Source organism: Callospermophilus lateralis, chromosome 5 (genome assembly GCF_048772815.1).
Source record: "Callospermophilus lateralis isolate mCalLat2 chromosome 5, mCalLat2.hap1, whole genome shotgun sequence".
Lineage (NCBI taxonomy): Eukaryota > Metazoa > Chordata > Mammalia > Rodentia > Sciuridae > Callospermophilus > Callospermophilus lateralis.
The window spans coordinates 91106635-91126374 of NC_135309.1; the positions used below are offsets into that span (position 1 = coordinate 91106635).

The following is a 19740-nucleotide window of genomic DNA, read 5'->3' on the forward strand; positions in this document are numbered from 1 at the left end:
CTTGAATAGCAATGATTTTTAGATGACTTCTGAGGTCCTTTTCATCTCTAAGACTCTGAACTTTGTTTTAACCTTAACCTTGAAAAAAACAAATTATATTGTGGCATATTAAAAATCAGAAGAACATTTATTATTTTTATTTATTAAATGACTTTTATTAATATCGAACATTTGTTAGTTCATGGAAGATTTATGATCATTTAAATTTGTGGTCATCTGAAGGGTCACAATAAACTAGGATTGTTTGTTCACCTTACTTATTTATGGGTGGAAAATGAGATATAATGCAATAGATCGTCTCTTTTTTTGCCCAGGACTGCACTGGCACTTGGAGGATTAGAATTACATATTCTGAGCTTTTATCACCTTGATTTTTTTTAGTTCACAGAATAGAAATAGACTTTAGGAGCTTGCATTATAAATAATTCTGCTTAGAATGTGACTTCTTGCAGGAAAATATCAGAATACTTAGTACTCTGCTGAGCCTGGAGTAGGGAGCAAACTATAGTTAATAAAGGAAAGAATAATCTCGTACTGGGTATAATCACACCTGAGTTACGTTTTAGTAACCAGACATAATAGCACATGAACCAGTGACTAGACAATGCCTGTGAAAGACTCTGACATATAAAGCATTCATTCATTATGTGAGAGTTTGTTAAATGGGCTTTAAATCTATACTGTACAACAGGTAAACCCATTTTTGATTGGTTTATTGCAATGCTGATTGGTACTCATCTATGTATTTTCTGAAAAATGTATTCTTCCCCAGGCAAGGAATCCACTGCAATCTTGCAAATGTGCTGAAAGGGTAAACTTGGATATTGATCAGTTTATTTTTAAAGAGAATATGTGCTTCTCACTATCATGACTTGTAATTTTTTTCTTAAAGGAATATTTAAAAGAACATCTGTTTTCTATGAATGGTTCAGAGGAAAAGCCATTACCCATTCGACCTTTAAAGATGACCTTGAGAAGTATGGAAGCTCAGCCTTCTGTCTTTAACCCTTTCCATGTGCACAAGGTGTTTAGTGAGAATATGCTAGATCAGGTATGCAGAAATTAAATGGTAACTTTAATTTAAATGTGTGGTTTCTCTACACAAGTAAGAAAATGCTTTGGTTTGAATGTGTACCCATAAGCTTCTTAATTTTTTTGGCTAGGAAGCAAAAAATCCCTTATTCCAGTTTATATGGTCTGTTCAAATTGTCTTTTGAAAGTTATTTTACCTTCTATTTGTCAAACTGATTCATATGTTCGGTCTATAAAACTTAACTTTTGATCAGGTCAGTTTGCCCTGGGCAGACCAAACATCTGTTAGGTTGTGTCTACAGAAGGCACAAAGAATCAGGCATTTTGTAATATTCTTCCTCTCCCTTGTCACGTCTTTTCCCCTGAGAGAACAAAACACCTTATGATCTTTGAGTGTATTAGATTAATTAGAAAATAATTTTAAATGAATTGCAATAGAACATTGAGCTTCTATTTTAAATGATATGGATAAATTTTCTTTTTATAACCCTAAACACATCCCCAAACTTCAAATGAATTTTACTAATGACCTTAAAACAAGGACATTTGGAATAAAGTCAATGTGATAAACCCCATACATTTTTAAATGTCAGATTATCCATTGTGTAAGCTGCATGTTTCAGTAGTTACATTAAAAAGATCATCTTTTCGCCAAAGTTTTTGAAATCTGAAGTTGCTTTGCTTTGTTCATTCTTCTGGTAGCTTTTCCCAGAGACCTCTTGACAGACAATTTGAACTAATAGGGCAGAAGAGAAGGATTGCTTGACCTAGAGCTCTGAGGAAAATAAGAATTAAAACAATGGCCTAATTCGGCATGCAGATAATATTTTTACCATGCCTCTTACAGTGCTCGTCTACATTCATCAATACTGTAGTAGAATAAGACCTTCAAATGCTGACAACCCGGGGCAGAATTCTCCTGCTCTATGACAGGATTGTAGTGCTTGATTAATCAGCAAGTGACAGGGGATAGCTCTTGTTGGATTTTAAACATCAGCCTGGACTCTTGTTATCCAAACTAGTTAGTTTTAAGGAGCATAGCATCTATAATACTTTAAAACAAAATGTATTATGTAAGTTTGAGTTTATTGGATGTTTTCCTGTATTGTACATTAGATTGCTTCAAACCATAAATGATTATTATAGCTGTTAAATTATCCTTACTTCATTTAAATAAATGGCATGTTGTATTGAGTTCTGAATTATGAGATCATTTTTCACAGTATTTTTTCCTCTTTACTCTGTTGTGAAATTATCTATTAATGAGAAAAGGGAATCATTTATGTTATTTATACTTGCAGGTCCTTGTAGTCTCCCTTTAAGGCATTTTCTTGACCAAAAAGATGACATTAATATCATACTCTAATTATGGTGGGTCTTATAATTTGAGTCTTAGCACTACTAAGTTTGTTTTTTTAATCAAACTTTTGGGTGCTAAAAAAATATAAAGTGATTCATGCAAAAGTTGCCTGTAGAGTGATCTATACAAAAGTTGTCAATTATTTTGCTTTGTTTTTCAAAAAGTCACCCTCCCAGAGAAACTTGTTGGGCAAATGCCATTATCACTTGGAAGAATAACGACTCAAGAAATTGATTTATATTTTTATAAGTAATGACTACATCCCCAAATGGATTTATAAATTAATTGCTGTCTTTTTGGAATAAAAACCTTCTTCTGTGGACATGATTGATGTTATCTGTCTAAGTCCTTGTTCTGGACCCCCCTCCTTCTTAGTTAGTCTATCACAGCTGGAGCTTTAATTTACTGATCATATTAACTCTGATTAATAACTAACAATAGTGTCTTCTCATTTATCAACAGTCAGTCATCACAAAGTGGAACTGGAACTGGTCAAACTTGCTGCCAAATTATCTGGGACTGGATAAGATGACCTTCAGTGTGCTGCTCAAAAACAGGTAATAAGATTGGGGATCTTGGGGATCTGGGGGTGGGGGAAGATCCTGTGAGTGCACATGCACACACAAATGTGTGGGTATCATTTTGGGGGAAAAGCAAAAACATTTTGTCAACAGAGAAATCTCTTTTATTTTCTCTTTCTCCAGTCTCTCATCTTGAAATAATCTGGCTGAAATTATATAAGCCTACTTCCTAAATTCTGTTTTCTGTAATGAACATTTGCAAAATTTGTTTTCAAAATGAAATTAGTTGATTTCAGTGTCAATTTTAAACTTTGTATATTTAATAGTTCACTTTTGTAAACACCAAAAATTATTGACTTGGATGACATTATCATACTATACCTTTGTTTACAACAATTTAATGAATGCATTCAAAATGCCAGACCAAATCAACTAGTCTAATCAGGGGAAACATATAAGTAAAACTGTCATGATTGAATTTTTTACTTTTCAGCCAGTTATTTTGGCACTGTCTTGTTATAGCCTCATTTGCATATTATTTTATACACGCACATACACACATACACCATTATAATACAATAAAATAATAATGTGATTTCAGCCTAGAAAGTTAAACTTGTAATTTATTTTGCACACTATATACACATTTTCTTTTGGATTAATTTACATGGATTTTACAAATATATCTTGGTAGTTTTCAGTGAATTCCTATAAACTTTTGAAATTAAATTTCTCTATCAATTTTCACATTTCAAATTATATATATATAAGACTCCTATATTAGTGACACTTATTCTACCTATAATATTTTTATATGATCTTTGTAATGTATTCCCAATTTTTTTTCCTTGAAAGAAAATAACAGCAGAGACATAGTAGAATTGACAAATTATCCCTGAGAAATCTGGGTGCTTATAAGAAAATGTCCTCTAAGAAAAAGATTGTTGTATTTCCCAGATGAAGGCTTAAAAAAGGAATCACCTTTTCGCTAATAAAAACTGTAGGTCAGCTGTGTGGTCATAATGGTATTCCTAATATTTCACCTTGAAGATCACACAACCATCATGGACAAAGCAAAACAATCCTGAAACTTCCCCATTAAGGACAGAGCCTTTCCTATAGCAAGCTTATCATCTGGCAGGCAGTGATCCAGCGTGGACCCTGTTTGTGCACAGTGCACCCCAAACATGCTTCTATCTTTCCCAAAGTTGTCTGAAAAGGTGAGAGGAAGTGTTGATAATTACATGATGTGTATTCTATAGTTAGTTACATGATGTGTGCACAGCATTAAATGTCTATCTGGAAACTTGGAAGGATTTCCAAGTTTTGTTCTTTGGAAATTTTTGAGTTCATGCAGACTAAGTGTATAATATTTTACAAACTTTTCCTCAGTTGGGTGTTGCTGCGTCTAATTCAATAAATGGTACTCTAGGGATGACATGTCCTTCAAAATTTACTGCATTTGTGTTGTGTAATAGTTGCTTCTAAGAGAATTTGTGTTTTAACCATAATTACATATTGTTATTTTTGTTTAATAATTTTAGGTATACTTCAATTAAGTCACTAGCTATTAAAGTCTATTTCTCTGAGATGTGTGCATGAGTGAGTGAGAGAAAGGAACTTCTACAAATTTAGCTAGAAATAACAGGTCAAGACAGTTCTCCTGGAAAAAAGGCCATGAATTTTTAATAGAAACAGCTAGAATCTCATCTTAATAAGAACCTTAGATTTTTAAAGAATGGCATGAAATGCATCCTACTGCAAAGTACCACACACTGCAAGCTCCAATGAACCTAACTGATCTACTTTAAAAGATGAAAGACACCAGAAAGTTTTTAATCTCTTCTATCACTTACCCATTTAAGAAAGCTATTTGTGAGTTTTGATTAATGTTGAATGAGCAACAAAATTGTTTTTGTTATTTTCTGTAAGATACCCTCATTAGGACCTATCTGAGAATGCTGACTTTTTAAAAAATAGTGCATTGAATTTTCTGACAACATGGATATCTGAAAGATACACTCTTGATAATGAGACCACAAAACACTGAGCTTTTAGAATGAGGGTTATATGTGCCATCCAACATCTACAGAGGTATACTTTTGCCTACTACCATGGTCTTTGGGGTTAGATAAAGCTGAAGAAGAGAATGAAAGAGCAGTTCAGCTGAATATGTTTGGTTCTTTCTTCCAAATTCTTTTCCAAATCATGTGTTCCCTTTTGCACCCTTTATTGGTAATATATTTGTACTAATTACCTCTGTATTAAGACCTACATGTATAAATGAGGCTGTGAATGTTGTCTGAGGACATGTTACAAAGGAAAGTGAACTCAAATATGCAAGTATGAAAAAAGTCCAGGAGAAGGGAATCCTTTCTATTTACCTCTTAAATTTCTGGCACTTGCTCTTCAACTTTCCTATAGGCAACAAAACATCTGTGGACTTATCTTTTGCAGTGAACAAGACCTCCCTCATCCCCCAAACAAGACACAGATGGGAAAGCAGGATCTCTAGTGTTCTGAAGTTTAGCTCTAACTTTGATTTTCTTAACTTTAAAAGGAAATAATGATAGTTGAGCACGGTGACGCACACCTGTCTCAGCTCAGGAGGCTGAGACAGGAGGATCAAAAGTTCAAAGCTAGCCACAGCAAAAAGTGAGGCACTAAAGCAATTCATTGAGACCTTGCCTCTAAATAAATACAAAATAGTGTTGGGAATGTGGCTCAGTGGTCAAGTGCCCCTGAGTTCAATTCCTGGTATCTGCTTCCCCCACCACCACCAAAAAAAAAAAAAAAAAAAAAGGAAATAATGATAATTATTTAGCTACCTTGTGGATATTGTTGTCACAATCAAAAGTTAAAGTATACAGAAATATTTTTGAAAATTGAAAATGTAATACATATTCAGAAAAATAGTAACAGCAGCAGTTTAGTTCTGGTTCTGTAAGGAAATAATAAGTTCCATTTTGGCTTAGTTGCAAGATCAAGCTTCCAGATCAAGTTTATATAGACTCTATGCCTAAACCAATAGGGAAGATCAGGACACATATCAGATTGGACCAGGCAGTGGGCCCCCTAGGTCTGGAAGACCAACAGTGAGAAAATGAGCAAGTAAGAGAGGCAAAAGGCCAAGTAAACCACTGAGGAGATAGAGATATAAGAGATGAATACTTGAGAGACAGTTTAGACACATAAAACAGAGAATTTGCAGGGTGCCAGCCATATCTGTTACCTGAGGCCATATTGGTATCAGTTCCACACACTGCATCTGTGCTGACTCCAAAGGCAGAACAAATCTTGAAGTGGATGCCTGAGTCCTTGGCAGGGATGTACCTTCTGCTCACTATCAGACCTCATCTCAAAATACCTCCCTCTAATTCATGATGCTCATATTGCCTTCTTTATGTTCTTTGGATTCTTTCAGTTCTTTCCCACTGTAAGGTCTTTGGAACTTGCAACTCCCTTCGCTCTTCATATGGCCAGCACCATTTTGCCCATCTGGAGTAAATATTGCCTTCTGAGAGTGATTGTTTCCTATCACCCATCTAAAGCAGCCCTCCTGGTCACACTAGTATTATCCTAAATTATGTTTCCTTAACTGAGTTATCACTATCTGAAATCTTAATTTCTGTTTGTTTAACCTTTCCCCTAGCAGTAAGATACAATCTTTTTGAGATTAGCACCTTGCCTACCTATTTCAATTGTGCCTCTAATACCTAGAACAGCCCTGAACACCTAGTAGGCTCTAAGCAATATTTGTTAACTAATGAATAAATGTGGAATAAAAATGCAGAGAAAAAAACTGGCTCCTGACAGACAAACATAAAGTAGGTATCCTCAAAAATGTGATATTTGATTAATAGTCATTTAAGTACAAGAAGTATACTCTGGTAAATCACAAGTAAAAAATTATCTAACTGCATATTTATTCTCTGCATTTTCAAAATTTGGATAAATCAGATTAGTTAAACTCTTATGTTTCAAATGTCTATTATTGTTGTTGTTGTTATTTGAAATTTGGCTCTGATTAAAGCAGGAAGGTGTTATTTATTTTTAATTAACTGATCTAGTTCAAGCCATAATCTTGTCAGCAACAAAATCTGTTTTTTACTCCATGATTCTTAAGTCTTTTGACATTTAGGAGATTGAGTTTGGATTTCTTAAGTGATACTAAAAATGGAAAGTGAAAAATATAAGGTACAGTTAAATGACCATAGCATCCAATCAAGACTTTGTAAATTGAGTGATTTTGGGGGCATTTGAAGAAATGTACAGTAGTTGAGACCTCAGAAAGGAGATCCTGAATATGTATTAATGAAATATATGTTTCAACTTAGAAAGTTTGCCACCATAGAAAATAGAGACTCCTTAGAGGTTCAGAAAATAACATATATATCAGTTCTGCAGTTTTACCTTTAATGCTGTATAAGAATAAGTATAGTGATTGTACATTGATCTTTTGAAATAATAAAGGTGCTTTTCACAGTTCCTTACTATTCATTTCTTGCTTTCATTCTTACCCACTTTAAAATAAATCCAGACTAGCAAATGAGATGGTGATTGCATTTCAGGAGAGTGCACCAAAAGGAACACTCTATTCCTTCACTCATGGCGGATCTCCAGATTGCCATTTTGATATTGTTTTCTTTGTCACTGGAACCAATTTATGTTGCTCCTTTTCTCTTTACCTTATTTATCCCAGACTAATTCCCAAGAATTGTGTTGTTGAAAATAATCTGTGAATACAGTAGAGTGCTATGCTATTTTAACCATCTAAATATACTGCATATGAGTTTGGCTTCGAGTTGAGCAAACACAATTAAATATGATGGCAGGAACAGCAGAAGGGGTGGTGGTGGCAGATTTCTGGCTATCAGTTTGGGGCCTTTCCAGGTGGACAATAACCATGCATCTGAGAGGAAACAGAGATTAGAAAACATGTTGGAAAAGAGCTGTTGATCTATAGAGTTGATTGTTTGCTTTTAATAATAATAATTATTAAAGTACCTTTACCCTATATCAGATTACAGTGCGTGCCCTGCGGTGTGTAGAGAATAGGAAATATTGTCTCTGGCCTCAAACTGCACACACTGCACTCTCAAATGACCATTCTCAGGCAGTGTTACCATTAGCACAATGTTTATAGTTGCTCAAAGCAGTAAATTCCTGGTGCAGCAGCAGGCTGCCTGGTTATGGAGAGTTGGGTTTAAGAAAAAGGGAAAGCTGATTTTATGAGTATACACCTCTGAGCCATTACTTACATTACATATGCCATGACATTCAAATTTGGGGATTTTTTTTTCATGCTCCAGCTTCATAGAGTACCCATTTCTTTCCACCTCCACCAAAGGCCAAAGCTTCAGTGACTTTCCCATCCACCAGCATTCTATGTTCTAAAACAGAATACTTCCCCACCCCACCATTCTGAAATCCTACAGCAGAATTTTGTTTGTTTGTTTTTGCACAGAGGTTTACTAACATGTATTTTAGGATGTATAAATGTAATACTCTGATACTCAGAATTTCTCAAACTAAGGGATTTGGTACGTGAACCAAATAAATTCGTAAACATGTTTTCTTTTATGCTGGGAATCTTGTATATGTCTGTCATCCTTTATGGTGTGTAAAGCATTTTCACACAAATCTCCTTAGACCCTCACTACAACCATGTAATGAGAGACAAGTATGAACAAGGTTGCAAAACATTAAATAACATTCCCAAGGTCACTGATATTAAATGGCAGGTGGTACTTATGCTAAAGGCTTCTGACACTGTATCTGGTATTTTATCTACTATACTCTGCTTCTTTCTTTCTTTGCTTTTTCTTTTAGCTGTATAATCCTTGTAATAACACTGATGATAATGAACATAATAGAGCACTTGCCACATGGCTGACACAATTAAGTGATTCACATACACATGTTTAACTGTATCCTACAGTAACCCTATAAAGTTTGTACATGCTATAATCATTTTCCTGATAAGGAATCAGAAACATAGAGGCAAAGAGCTGTAGGTGATAGTGTTTAGATTCTGGCTCAAGTCCATGTTTTTTTCCCTCTACCCTCCACTCCCCAGGACTGGGAATTAAACCCAGGGGCACTCTACTACTGAGCTACATTCCCAAACCTTCTTTGAAAAAGTATTTTTATTTTGAGACAGAGTCTCACTAAGTTGTCCAGACTGGCCTCAAACTTGCAATTTTCTTGCTTCGGTCTCCTGAGTAACTGGGATTGCAGGTGTGTGCCACTGAACCTGGCTAAGTCCATGTCCTTTAATGTCTTCTCTCTAGGACATCTGTATAGCTTTGCTTACTTTATTCATCCAACAAACATTTTTAAGCACCTTCTATATTAAGGGCTATTGTTTGGAATAAAGTAACAATTTAGTGTGAAATGTTACATATGGTCATGCATGGCATAATGTTTTGGTCAACTAGGGACTGCATATACAATGATCCCATTAGATTATATCTCCTACTGATATTGTGGCCCTCTTAGTTAATGTTAGTAGAATCTATGATGTTTGCCAAATGGCTAAATAGCCTAAAGACATGTTTTGCCTAACCTTTCTACATCATTGAACTGTTAACATTGTACTTCAAAGCGTCCTTCAGTGCTACGCCACATAATTTCTAATCCATTTTGAATTTTCATTTTGGTTTTTCCCCTCTTGCAGAGCTAATACTCTTCTCAGAAATTGACTTGCCATCACATACTTTACCAGGGAGATGGAAGCCATCTAATGTGAATCTTCCAAACTTTCTTCTTAAACTTCAATTTAGTTTCTGTCATCTCCAATCTTTTGAATAAAGAGAGTCTTCTGCCATTTGAAACTTAAGAGTTAAGTTGGCTACTTAGATTGTGCAGGGCCTGAGGAAAAAAAACTTTGAAATCTAAATAGTAGACTTGAAAGAATCATCAAAGTGACAGGAGTGACAGGAACAGGGAGTTACTTTAGGACATTAGTAATATTTGGGGGCAGGATAACTAAAAGGAGTGAAGGTCATGTTAGAGACGATGGCTAGGGACAGATGTAAAAGACATTCCTAAACAAGTTAAGGGCTCAAAAATATCTAGAATTTGAATAAAAATAGGCATGTTCCTGCCTCTTTGAAGAAAGTCTGACTGAGATTCTTAGGGTAGGGAAGGAAGCATTATGCTAACCTTTTCTTCAGAAACTATGTCAGTTCATATCCTCCAAGAAGCAGATGCCAAGATGGGATTAGAGGTTCAAGAAAGTTTTTTTGCTTATTTGATTTTGTTTTGGTTTTTGAAAGCAATACACATGCATATTAGAAAGGAGAAAGAAACAGAAATAGGCAGGGAAGACCTTCCAACCAAGTTGCTGATCTGATCCTATGAAAGGAGAAGTTGATGTGATGTGATGTTGGAAAAGTCAGTGTCAGACAGCAAGGTAGTTCTAAGAAAGTTTTCACAAGGTCAAGGGGAATTTCTTGAGCTATAGCAACCACTAAAATAACCTGGTGTTTTATAGGAGTGGGCTGATTGTAGTCCTTCCACCATATTCAAGACACTGGCTAAGAACAGTATAGGAGAAGCATGGACTCAGCACAAATGCCGTGATAGATGCGAAGGAATGACAGCTGGGGCCATCATGTCAGCTGTGCTAACTGTAGATTTGAGTGGTGATTTTCTGTGGCTACCACAGTGGAGATGGGAAAAGTGACTCTCTTATATATAGATTATATAAGTGTGTTTTATATAAGCTAACAGGAATGCAATTTAAATAATTTAAGTAATTCTCCATTACTTTAGTGAGAAAACAGTCAGCCTAAATAAATATGTTAAATGCTATTGACAGAAATGCAGAATTGGCAACATTCTGATGAAAAGAAGGTATAATAATTTCCTCAAAAGCAGCCATGGGAGAATATTTTGCTTGTCAAATTGAACCAAAATTCACTTTGTAATGAATTTTTTTCTACCTAATTACGCATTCACATACTGGCACTTTTGGCTTCTTGCAATGGATCAAAAGCTATTTAAAAACTTGCTTGTATAGAACACATTCTTTTTTCAATAACTATTCTTTAATTCTTTTCCCTGTCAAATACTGTAAAGACCCCAAATCCACTGTGATGTTTTTCTGCAAAAAAGTTTTAGCACATGCTGCACCAAGAGTAGCTGTCATAGGCCCATTGATTCCATCTGACTGAAGATGAAGAATATTGACTGCTTTAAGGCTTGTTGATCATTGTTAAATATCTCAAGTTTGTTTACGTTGTTAAATCAACATAAGGAAATGAGCTCTTTGAGGATATTTTTACTATGGCATGTTTATAAGAAATATTTAAATGTCTACTAAGTGCAATTAAGTATTATAATAACAAATCTGACCAGCAATTAATATTTTCCCTTTATTTGTATATAGCATAATATTATTAATATTTCTGATGCACTATGCTGTTCTGTGACATGCTATATATTTTGATATAAATTGGTTAGAATACCTGAAGTGCTTTCTTTCCTTTTTATTAGTACTGGGCATTGAATCCAAGGGTGATTTACCACTGAACCACATTCCCAGCCCTTTTTATTTTTTATTTAGAGACAGGATCTTGCTGAGTTGCTTAGGGCCTCACTAAGTTGCTGAACTTGGCTTAAACTTATGATCTTCCTGGCTCAGCCTCTCAAGTTGTTGAGATTATAGTCATGTGCCACCACATCTGGCATATATCTAATTATTTTATTTTATTTTCCTGCAGTGCTTTCTTATATTATGGGTGAAACTCTCACACAGATTGTACCTTGGGAATATAGCTCTAAATCTGATATCTTTTTTCCATAATATGAGACCTTTTGAAATTTTTTAAAATCAAGATATTTTAGTATCCAGAATCTATACATTGATTTTGAAATTTATTTTATAATAAAATATAAGTGACATATATACAGTATTTCAAAAGGTACAAGAAGATGTTAAATATAAGATCCCCCTCCACCTCAATCACACAAATCTCACTCCAGTTGTAACTATTTGAAGCATTTCTGTTCCTATTTGTTTTAGTTCATAAATTTAAGGGATATGATGCAACATGATTTTTTAAAATTTTGCCACCTTAAAATGACATTATTGATTCCTTTTGATGAAACACTGAATTTAACTCATACTATCCTCTCCTTTCCCCTCCTCTTCAAGCTCTACTAGTAAAAATGTTAATTTCTTTTATTGGTCACTTTTATATGATGTTATAAACATGCAATGTAACCTGCCTCCCTCAAGGACAAGATTACTCAGTCCTGATGAGGATGAAGTTTCCCTGTGGCTAAGAGAGAGAGTGGAGGTCACTCATGAGAATATTGACCAGCTCAAGTAGAATGCCTGACTCTGTGGAAGTTAAGCACTTGATATCTACACGAGAGCCAATGTGAACAGATCCTCTAGCTTTGTCCAGCTTCATCCTCTCTACTCCCCTTACTGTCATCCCTCAACTCTGTCCTTCCAAGACCATTTCTGAGCCACCACTAAGATCTTCCCCAGTACTGTAGCTCTTAAAAAATCTCCTGTTTTCCAAAATCTCAGGGCATTTATAAACCAAATGACCCATGTTAACATTCAGGATGTGTCTTTGCTAATGCTTTTGGTGACTGTGGGCACCAGGAGAATAAGAATCACAAACTCTTCTTGCTTGTGACTTTACACTGTAAACCAAATAGTTCAAGAACAATTAGAGAAGGTAAAGTTTATTTTGGGGCTCAGAGGTTTTAGATTATAGATGGCTGACTCCATTATTTGGGGCCTGAGGTAAGACAAACATCATGGCAAAAGAGTGTAGCATAGGAAAGTGACTCAGAACATTGTACCAGGAAGCAGAGAGACTAGACTCAGCTTACAAAATACTGACTCCAAAGGCACACTTCCCATGACCCACCTTCTCCATCCTCGACCTACCTGCCCACAGTTACCACCCAGTTAATCCCTGATTAGGTGTTCATAACCGAATCATTTCACCTCTAAACTTTCTTGCATTTTTTCATACCTGAGCTTCTGGGAGACGTCAAATATCAAAACCATAACAAGAGTTTTTTTGGGTTCAGCCTAAATTTATTTTTTGAATAATTTTGTTATAGAACTTTCTTAGTTAAGGAAGAGTCACTAAGAAAGAGATCTTATGAATTCATTTATTAAAAACTGTATTAAACTATTTTAAATCACATACATGCTCACTAGAAATAAAACAATACAAACATTGTATAAAGTAAAAGTCACTAATCTTTTGCTCTGCCTCATCACCTATCTTATAATTTCACACACCAGATGTAGCCAATATGACCTTTTATTTAATTTTCACTTAACCCTTAACATATCCTTTGTGCATTGTCATTATTCTGAGTTTTAAATGAAAAAAATAATTAGGAAAATGTTGTGATTTAAAAAAAGAGATCAAAATAGACTTATCTCATTTTCTATAAAATGGTAGTTTTCTGCAGTCACAAAGAAATAGGAGATTTAGAAATTGACCTGGAGGCTTATAGATTTTTTTTTTGTTGTCAGATATTTGATCATTCCAGATTAATAAGCCTAGTAACAAATCCTAGGTTACAAAAATTTTGTCTAGTCTGACTGGATTTGTAAAGAAGTCAGTAGTCTGATGAAGGCCTTGTTGTTTACCCGTCTCTTCTCCAGAAAGCTCTTTATGCATCTGGTTCAGCCCAAATCAGTGCTGAACATCCATGTAAGCAAGTCAGAGCTATAAAGGGTTTGAGCATAGAACTCCCTGGAAATTGACAACTTGGTATAAAGGATGGTCCAGATGCTTGATCTTTTATTTTACAGAGAATGCAGTTGCCAGTAGACAAAAATATTACATAACCCACAAAATATGCTATGTTGATTATAACAGTATATCTGTCCCATTATTTAGTCCAGCAACACTTTGAATAAATAGGTAGATCTATGACTTTTCATTCATCTACCCATCAAATAATCACTGTGCACAGCAGATAGAGGTAAGTCAAACACAGCACCTACTGTCAAGAAATTCAAAATCTAGTAGAGCAGATAAAACAAACTTAAAAAATTGTGGATGTAGCTGTAATAGAGGTTACCACAGAACTGTAATAGAAGATCACAAAGGAGAGAAAGCCAAATCAAGCTGAATGTAGGGGAGTCAGGAAACACACAGGGATGGGAGCAGTAATATTTCAGTTCTTTCAGCCAGATAGGCAAGGTGAGAGATAGTCTAGACAGACTTCAATATAGGTAGAAACAACATGACAGTGACAGTGCTGTAGTTTATATTTAAAATGTCCCCCAAAGACCCAACTGTTGAAGGCTTGGTCCCCAGCCCTGTGGTGCTGTTTGGAGATGGTGGAAACAGTAAGAGGTGGAGTACAGTAGAAAAAAGTTAGGTCACTGAGTGCATGCCCTTGAAGGGGACCTTGGAACCCCAGCCACTTCCTCTGTCTCTCCTTGGGCACCATGAAGTGAACAGCTTTGCTCCACCATACGCTCCCCACCATGATGTATTTCCTGCCTTGCCAAAGGCCCAAAAGCAACAGAAACAACTGACTGTGGACTGAAACCTCTGTAATCACGAGCCAAAAATAAGTTGATTATCTGAGATATTTTGTCAAAGTGATAGAAAGCTTATATAGATCATATCTTGTATCCAGGCTATTTTGGCTAGAATTATGGTATCTTCACACCGTTTTTCACTTTTAAATCAATACTATTGGCAATATACATGCACAGTGAATGAATATAAGACTTAGGACAGAGTCAGATGCTGAGTTGTGTGAGGGTGGAGGGGGAAAGGGAGCAACTGTTCTATTTGGACCTATAGGTGAAGAATATTGAAAGAGTTACAGATTTATTCTTTCAATTTCTTGTCCTCATCTGACCTGGAAGTTTCTCAGATATGTGTAAGCAATTCATGGGCCTGTATAATTCATATATCAAATAGCCTTGTAATATTCTGTTTGCCTTATTTTTATATGGTTTTGATGGGATGCACCTTCCTGAGGACATACTTGGTGTGTGATTGATAGCTCTTCAAAAAGAATGTGCTGGTTTAATGGCCTTGGTCAAGTATGAGAGGTGTACCTGATTTCTCTTGCTCTTAATCATTTGGTGTTCTTGCAGTCTGTTCTGGAGTTATACAGTCTGTTCTTTTGTACTTGTTTCCCTCTGGATGATAAGAGTTACCTGACAGCAGTGGGAATGCCTGAGAGAGGTATTGATGCTTCCAAGTCAGTGTGTTTATGTTTGCTGCTCCAAACTGGCGGGTTTAAGACGGCCTCAAACTGAATTTCTAGATCCCAAAGGGTTTCTGAGGAAGAAACTAAGTGAAATTGTTTCTTAACAAATTGTTCATTTTTCTCTCTTAACCCATAATCTAACAAGGATTTTAGAACTGAAATTTGACTTCGGCAGAAGTATTCATATAGATGCTTCTTCATAACAACTCTGAAAATGTGGATTATATGTGTGATTTTAATGCATTCGTTGGAAATAATGTTATTTTTTCACAAAGTAAAAGCATCCATAATTTTGCTACAAGGAAGAATATTTGCTTCCTCTCACACATTTTATTTAATAATTTTACTTCTTTAAAAGCAAAACAGCACACAATTTGAAAATGAAATTTCCCCAAAGTGTTCAGTTTGCTAATATGTTTTTCATTTTCTTCATTATGCTATAGTGGAATGTTGCCATACTTTGAAATGTGCAATTTATCTCCCAGGAGGCAACAGATGGTATGACTAATCTGTCTTTTGGTACAAGATTTATTGTGAGAGATGGTATCTAGGACTGTGTGAGATGGGAGCCCTGCCCTCAAAGAGCGTTGACTCTTGTGTCCTAATTGCATCATTACAATCTTTATGCAAATTTTATTTCTGAATATGAAAAATCCTGCAAAAATGAAAAGGTTTTTTTGGGTACTTTTTAAAAAAGCTTATTTTAGCTTAGTTTATATAAAGAAAATGCTTTATCTAGAAACTGAGTTATGAGTTGCTCAGCCTTCCATTACTGAAACAAAATACCTGAGATAACCAACTTTAAAAGAGGAAAGGTTTAATGTAGCTTAGAGTTTTAGAGGTTTCAGTGCATAGTTGGTTGACCCCATTGATTTTGGGTCTATGGCGAGGTATTACATCATGGCAGGAACATGGTGAAAGAAGTCTGTTGACCTACCGACTGGGAACAAAAGAGAAAGAGGAAGAGACCAGGGTCTCAAAATTCCCTTTTGAGAGTTTGCCTCCAATTACCTAAAACCTCCTATTAGGTCCTACATCCTAAATGCTCCACCACCTCCCAATAATACCAAGGGCTAGGGACCAAGCCTTAATACATGGGTTTTGGGGGGACATTCCAGATCCAAGCCATAGCAAGTTACTTTAATTATGTTGTAATTGTTTTCTTTACCAAATGCCTCAATACTGGAAGACCAGCTGGCCTCTTTGGCAGGACATGGTTTTGTTGGGATTTCTACCCAAGTCTATGACCTTACTGTTACCTTTGAAAGTCTGAAAGTTTGGTTTCATGTAGGAATATTGGCTCATTAACCAAACCCACAAGACACATTTGTAAAACCAGAGTTCTGTTTTACCAAATTACAATGGAAAATACAACATTAGACAGATCTGGTTATTCTATCCCTTGAGTCAAATTGATTTCAGAATCAATTTGGGTTATGATAGAAAGTTTGTTGGTTATTAGGAGTATACTATTCACTATGCCTCCCATTAGGACATGATTCACATGTTGTCCTTGTTCTGAACAATGCTAATGATGTTTTACTCTCTGCACATTTTTAGTCTTCTGCTGACTCCTCTGTTATATTATCCCTTTAAATAGAACAGCTCATGAGTCTTAACTCACAAATAGAAAATATTTTTTATCTCGAGTGCAAATTTCAAGAGGATAATTATTTTTCTGTAGTGCTGTGATGAATTAGTGATATCTGCCATAGACAGGAAAGAATGGTGGCTTAGCTGACACACACGTGCTCATGCTGGTTTAAATCTCACTTTCAGTAAATGGAATCAAATAAATACTGTGATTATTTATATCTAAGAATAGTGTTCTGTAGTCTTGGAAATTCTTTGAGAACATGCTTTTAAGGCAGGAAAAACATCTTAATTTTCTTATATAATGGTTTAGAAAACATTTGTCTTCAGGAACGTACTGAAGTCAGAACTACTAGATAGTTGAGCAGTGACTCTAGCCCAGGGTTTCTGACTTATGGTCGAACTTAGAAACCATAGGATTAGATCTAAGAATTACAAAAACTTGATCATTTTATTTTCCAACCTAATTTGAGATATCACTTTTCACTGGTAGGACTGAGTATTTAACTCTTTAGGTCAGCAAAATAAACACAAGGACTTTTATATAGACCATTGGTACTTGAATATTGGTACATTAGAATAATTTGGGAAGAGTATAAAAGAACAAAACAAAACAGTGCATAGGCCCAGGCCTCCCTCTGACCAATTATATCAGAATTTCTGAGGTAAGATAACAACCATTATTACTTAAAAATTTTTTGTTCATGTGATTCAAATTTGCAGTCAGGATTAAAATCATTAATAGAACAATTTGAAAATTTGTTGATATGATTACTTTGTGACTGCTTAAATAACCATTGTTGATATTTTCAGTTAAGCTCTTGAATAATCAATGTTTTTATCATTCAATATTAATCCTTCCAAATAAATTCTAAATTAAGATTGGATTACTACCTAGTTTCATTTCATAAGTTTTAGATAGACATCAAATAGGAAATTGGAAAAATAGCAATGATTATGTTGATAATGAATAATTATCCAGATAGTATGCAATGATAAGGCATACTATCAGGATAATTGTACAAAATAATATTGTATAATTGTCGGTAAAATGTACAGAAATAGTATTCACTTTTATTTAGTCAGTTCCAGTTTCTGATGAACAGAAACATGGTAGTAGAGATCTGATTAGCTGCGTCAGAATATCACGCAGGTACTTGTCCAGTTCAGGGCACTGTTTACTGGTAATGTGTACAGTGATACATACAACTTGTTAATATCATGGGCCAAAAAATGAAAATTGCTGCAATTGGGTTGTTTGATGCTCATAGAATGTTGTGGTTCCCTCTGCCATTTAAATGTGGCTAAACTTTGTGCTATATAGGTAGCTACTGAAGGGACCGCTGGTCCAAATTCTTAAATAAGGAATAACCTTTAAGTAACTTTAATATTACTTAAATATTATTGATGTTTTGGAAATTCAATGTGCTTCAGAAATAAAGCTACAGTAAGGAGCCCTGCATGGAGGGGGAGATTCCCATCTCTGCTCTTTCTTTGATTTGCCACTGCTTTGCCCTCTGATAGGCTGTGGTGAAGTTTTAGACCTCTAGTTATCCTTTCTTTCCGTTTTCTGTCTCACTGTTCCCTCTAACTTTCTTCTCTAGTTCACACTTTCTTTTAAGAGTATAGGGAGGGAATAATGTGTTTATGTTTTTAAAGGCTTTTCTGTACCTAGAGTAAGATTGGGGAAAAAGAAGTTGCAATGCTGCCTTGTGCTCAGGAGAAATTCTGAAAACCCCAGCCACACTTCAAGTGGACCCCTTGAAGGCAAGCAGCTTGAAATAAGATATAAACATTCCCCAGTTGGATTTATCAATTGCAGATCATTAAAACTAAGTGAGCATATCTTCATGAACTAGAGCCTTCCTGCTTCTACTGAAAATAGATATTGTGTATAGCAAAAGAGCACTCATTGTAGAAGTCCTCCTATAACACAGAGAATTCAGAATTGCCACTCTAAAAGTTGGCACTATGAAGTATGTCATTGAGGAAACCTTTTTTTTTATGTTAGTCTTGGATTGGCAGGTTATGACAAAACTACATTCATGTTACCTGAATACATCTTTTGTCTAGTTTTACATGCTTTTTGACTTGTCTAGAAAATGACATATTGAGGTTTTCATTAGCTTTAACCAGGTGTGATTTTCTCCTGGAAGATACCCAGGCAGGACTGCTGTTTAAGGCGAATAAACCAGTGAAGCTCAGAAAGGCCACAGCCCTTCTTCAGATGGTAGCAATGAGCTGAAAGACTCATTAATCAACCACAGAGTCACAGGTGTGATGTCTTGCCTACAAACTGCCAACAGACTGTGAAAGTCACATCCGACAGGCTAAATTGACAAAGTAGACCCATCCATAACATTTTAACACACCAATATTCCAACTCTTTTGTCTTTAAGATTGTGATTTAGAAATGTTAAATTTTCCCAAAAAAGTCTGTGAAATGTTTATTTTATTTCACAAAATTCGAGTCTTGCAAAATAATCAGATTTGGCATTACTCTCTTCTATAATATTTATTAGTGTCTTTAAGTCTCAATATTTTTCTTAATGATTTTTTTCTCCCTTTAATTTAAAAATCTGTTCTCCTGTACTATGTGAAAGGTTGGAGGATGGAGTTTTCCTGTATTAAAGCCTTATCTTTAGGGAAGACCCACTTTCAACATGATTGTTAGCTTGACTTGCACCACTCAGAAGGATTACATTAATAAGAAAACATTTGTAGATATGGTTTAAAAGAAGGACCACATTATAAACTACTTTTTTAATAGAAAGAAATTCCCTAATTTAACTATATGACTTTTTTTGTTTCTCTTTCTTTCGAACTCTTCAAGGAGTCAAAATTTTGTTCTGTTTTAGTTAAGTCGACAAAAATTTGGTACATCACTAAAACAGTCAAATTAAACCTTAAGTTTGACATGTGGTTTTGTCTACAGTCTCACAACAAAATTACAGTTGCTAAAATTTCAAATGAATAAGTAGTTTATGTCTTAGGGAGGTTTTCAGTGAA

General features: G+C 35.2%; 1 protein-coding gene across 1 annotated transcript in view; it reads left to right on the top strand.

The window, feature by feature from the left end:
- Kiaa0825 (KIAA0825 ortholog) overlaps positions 1 to 19740 on the top strand; it is a 376742-nt gene that overhangs the window by 190331 nt on the left and 166671 nt on the right. The window contains exons 18-19 of the mRNA XM_076856029.2: positions 893 to 1051; positions 2855 to 2949. Coding sequence (XP_076712144.1) covers positions 893 to 1051; positions 2855 to 2949 — 254 coding nt within the window. The remainder of the gene's footprint in view (positions 1 to 892; positions 1052 to 2854; positions 2950 to 19740) is intronic.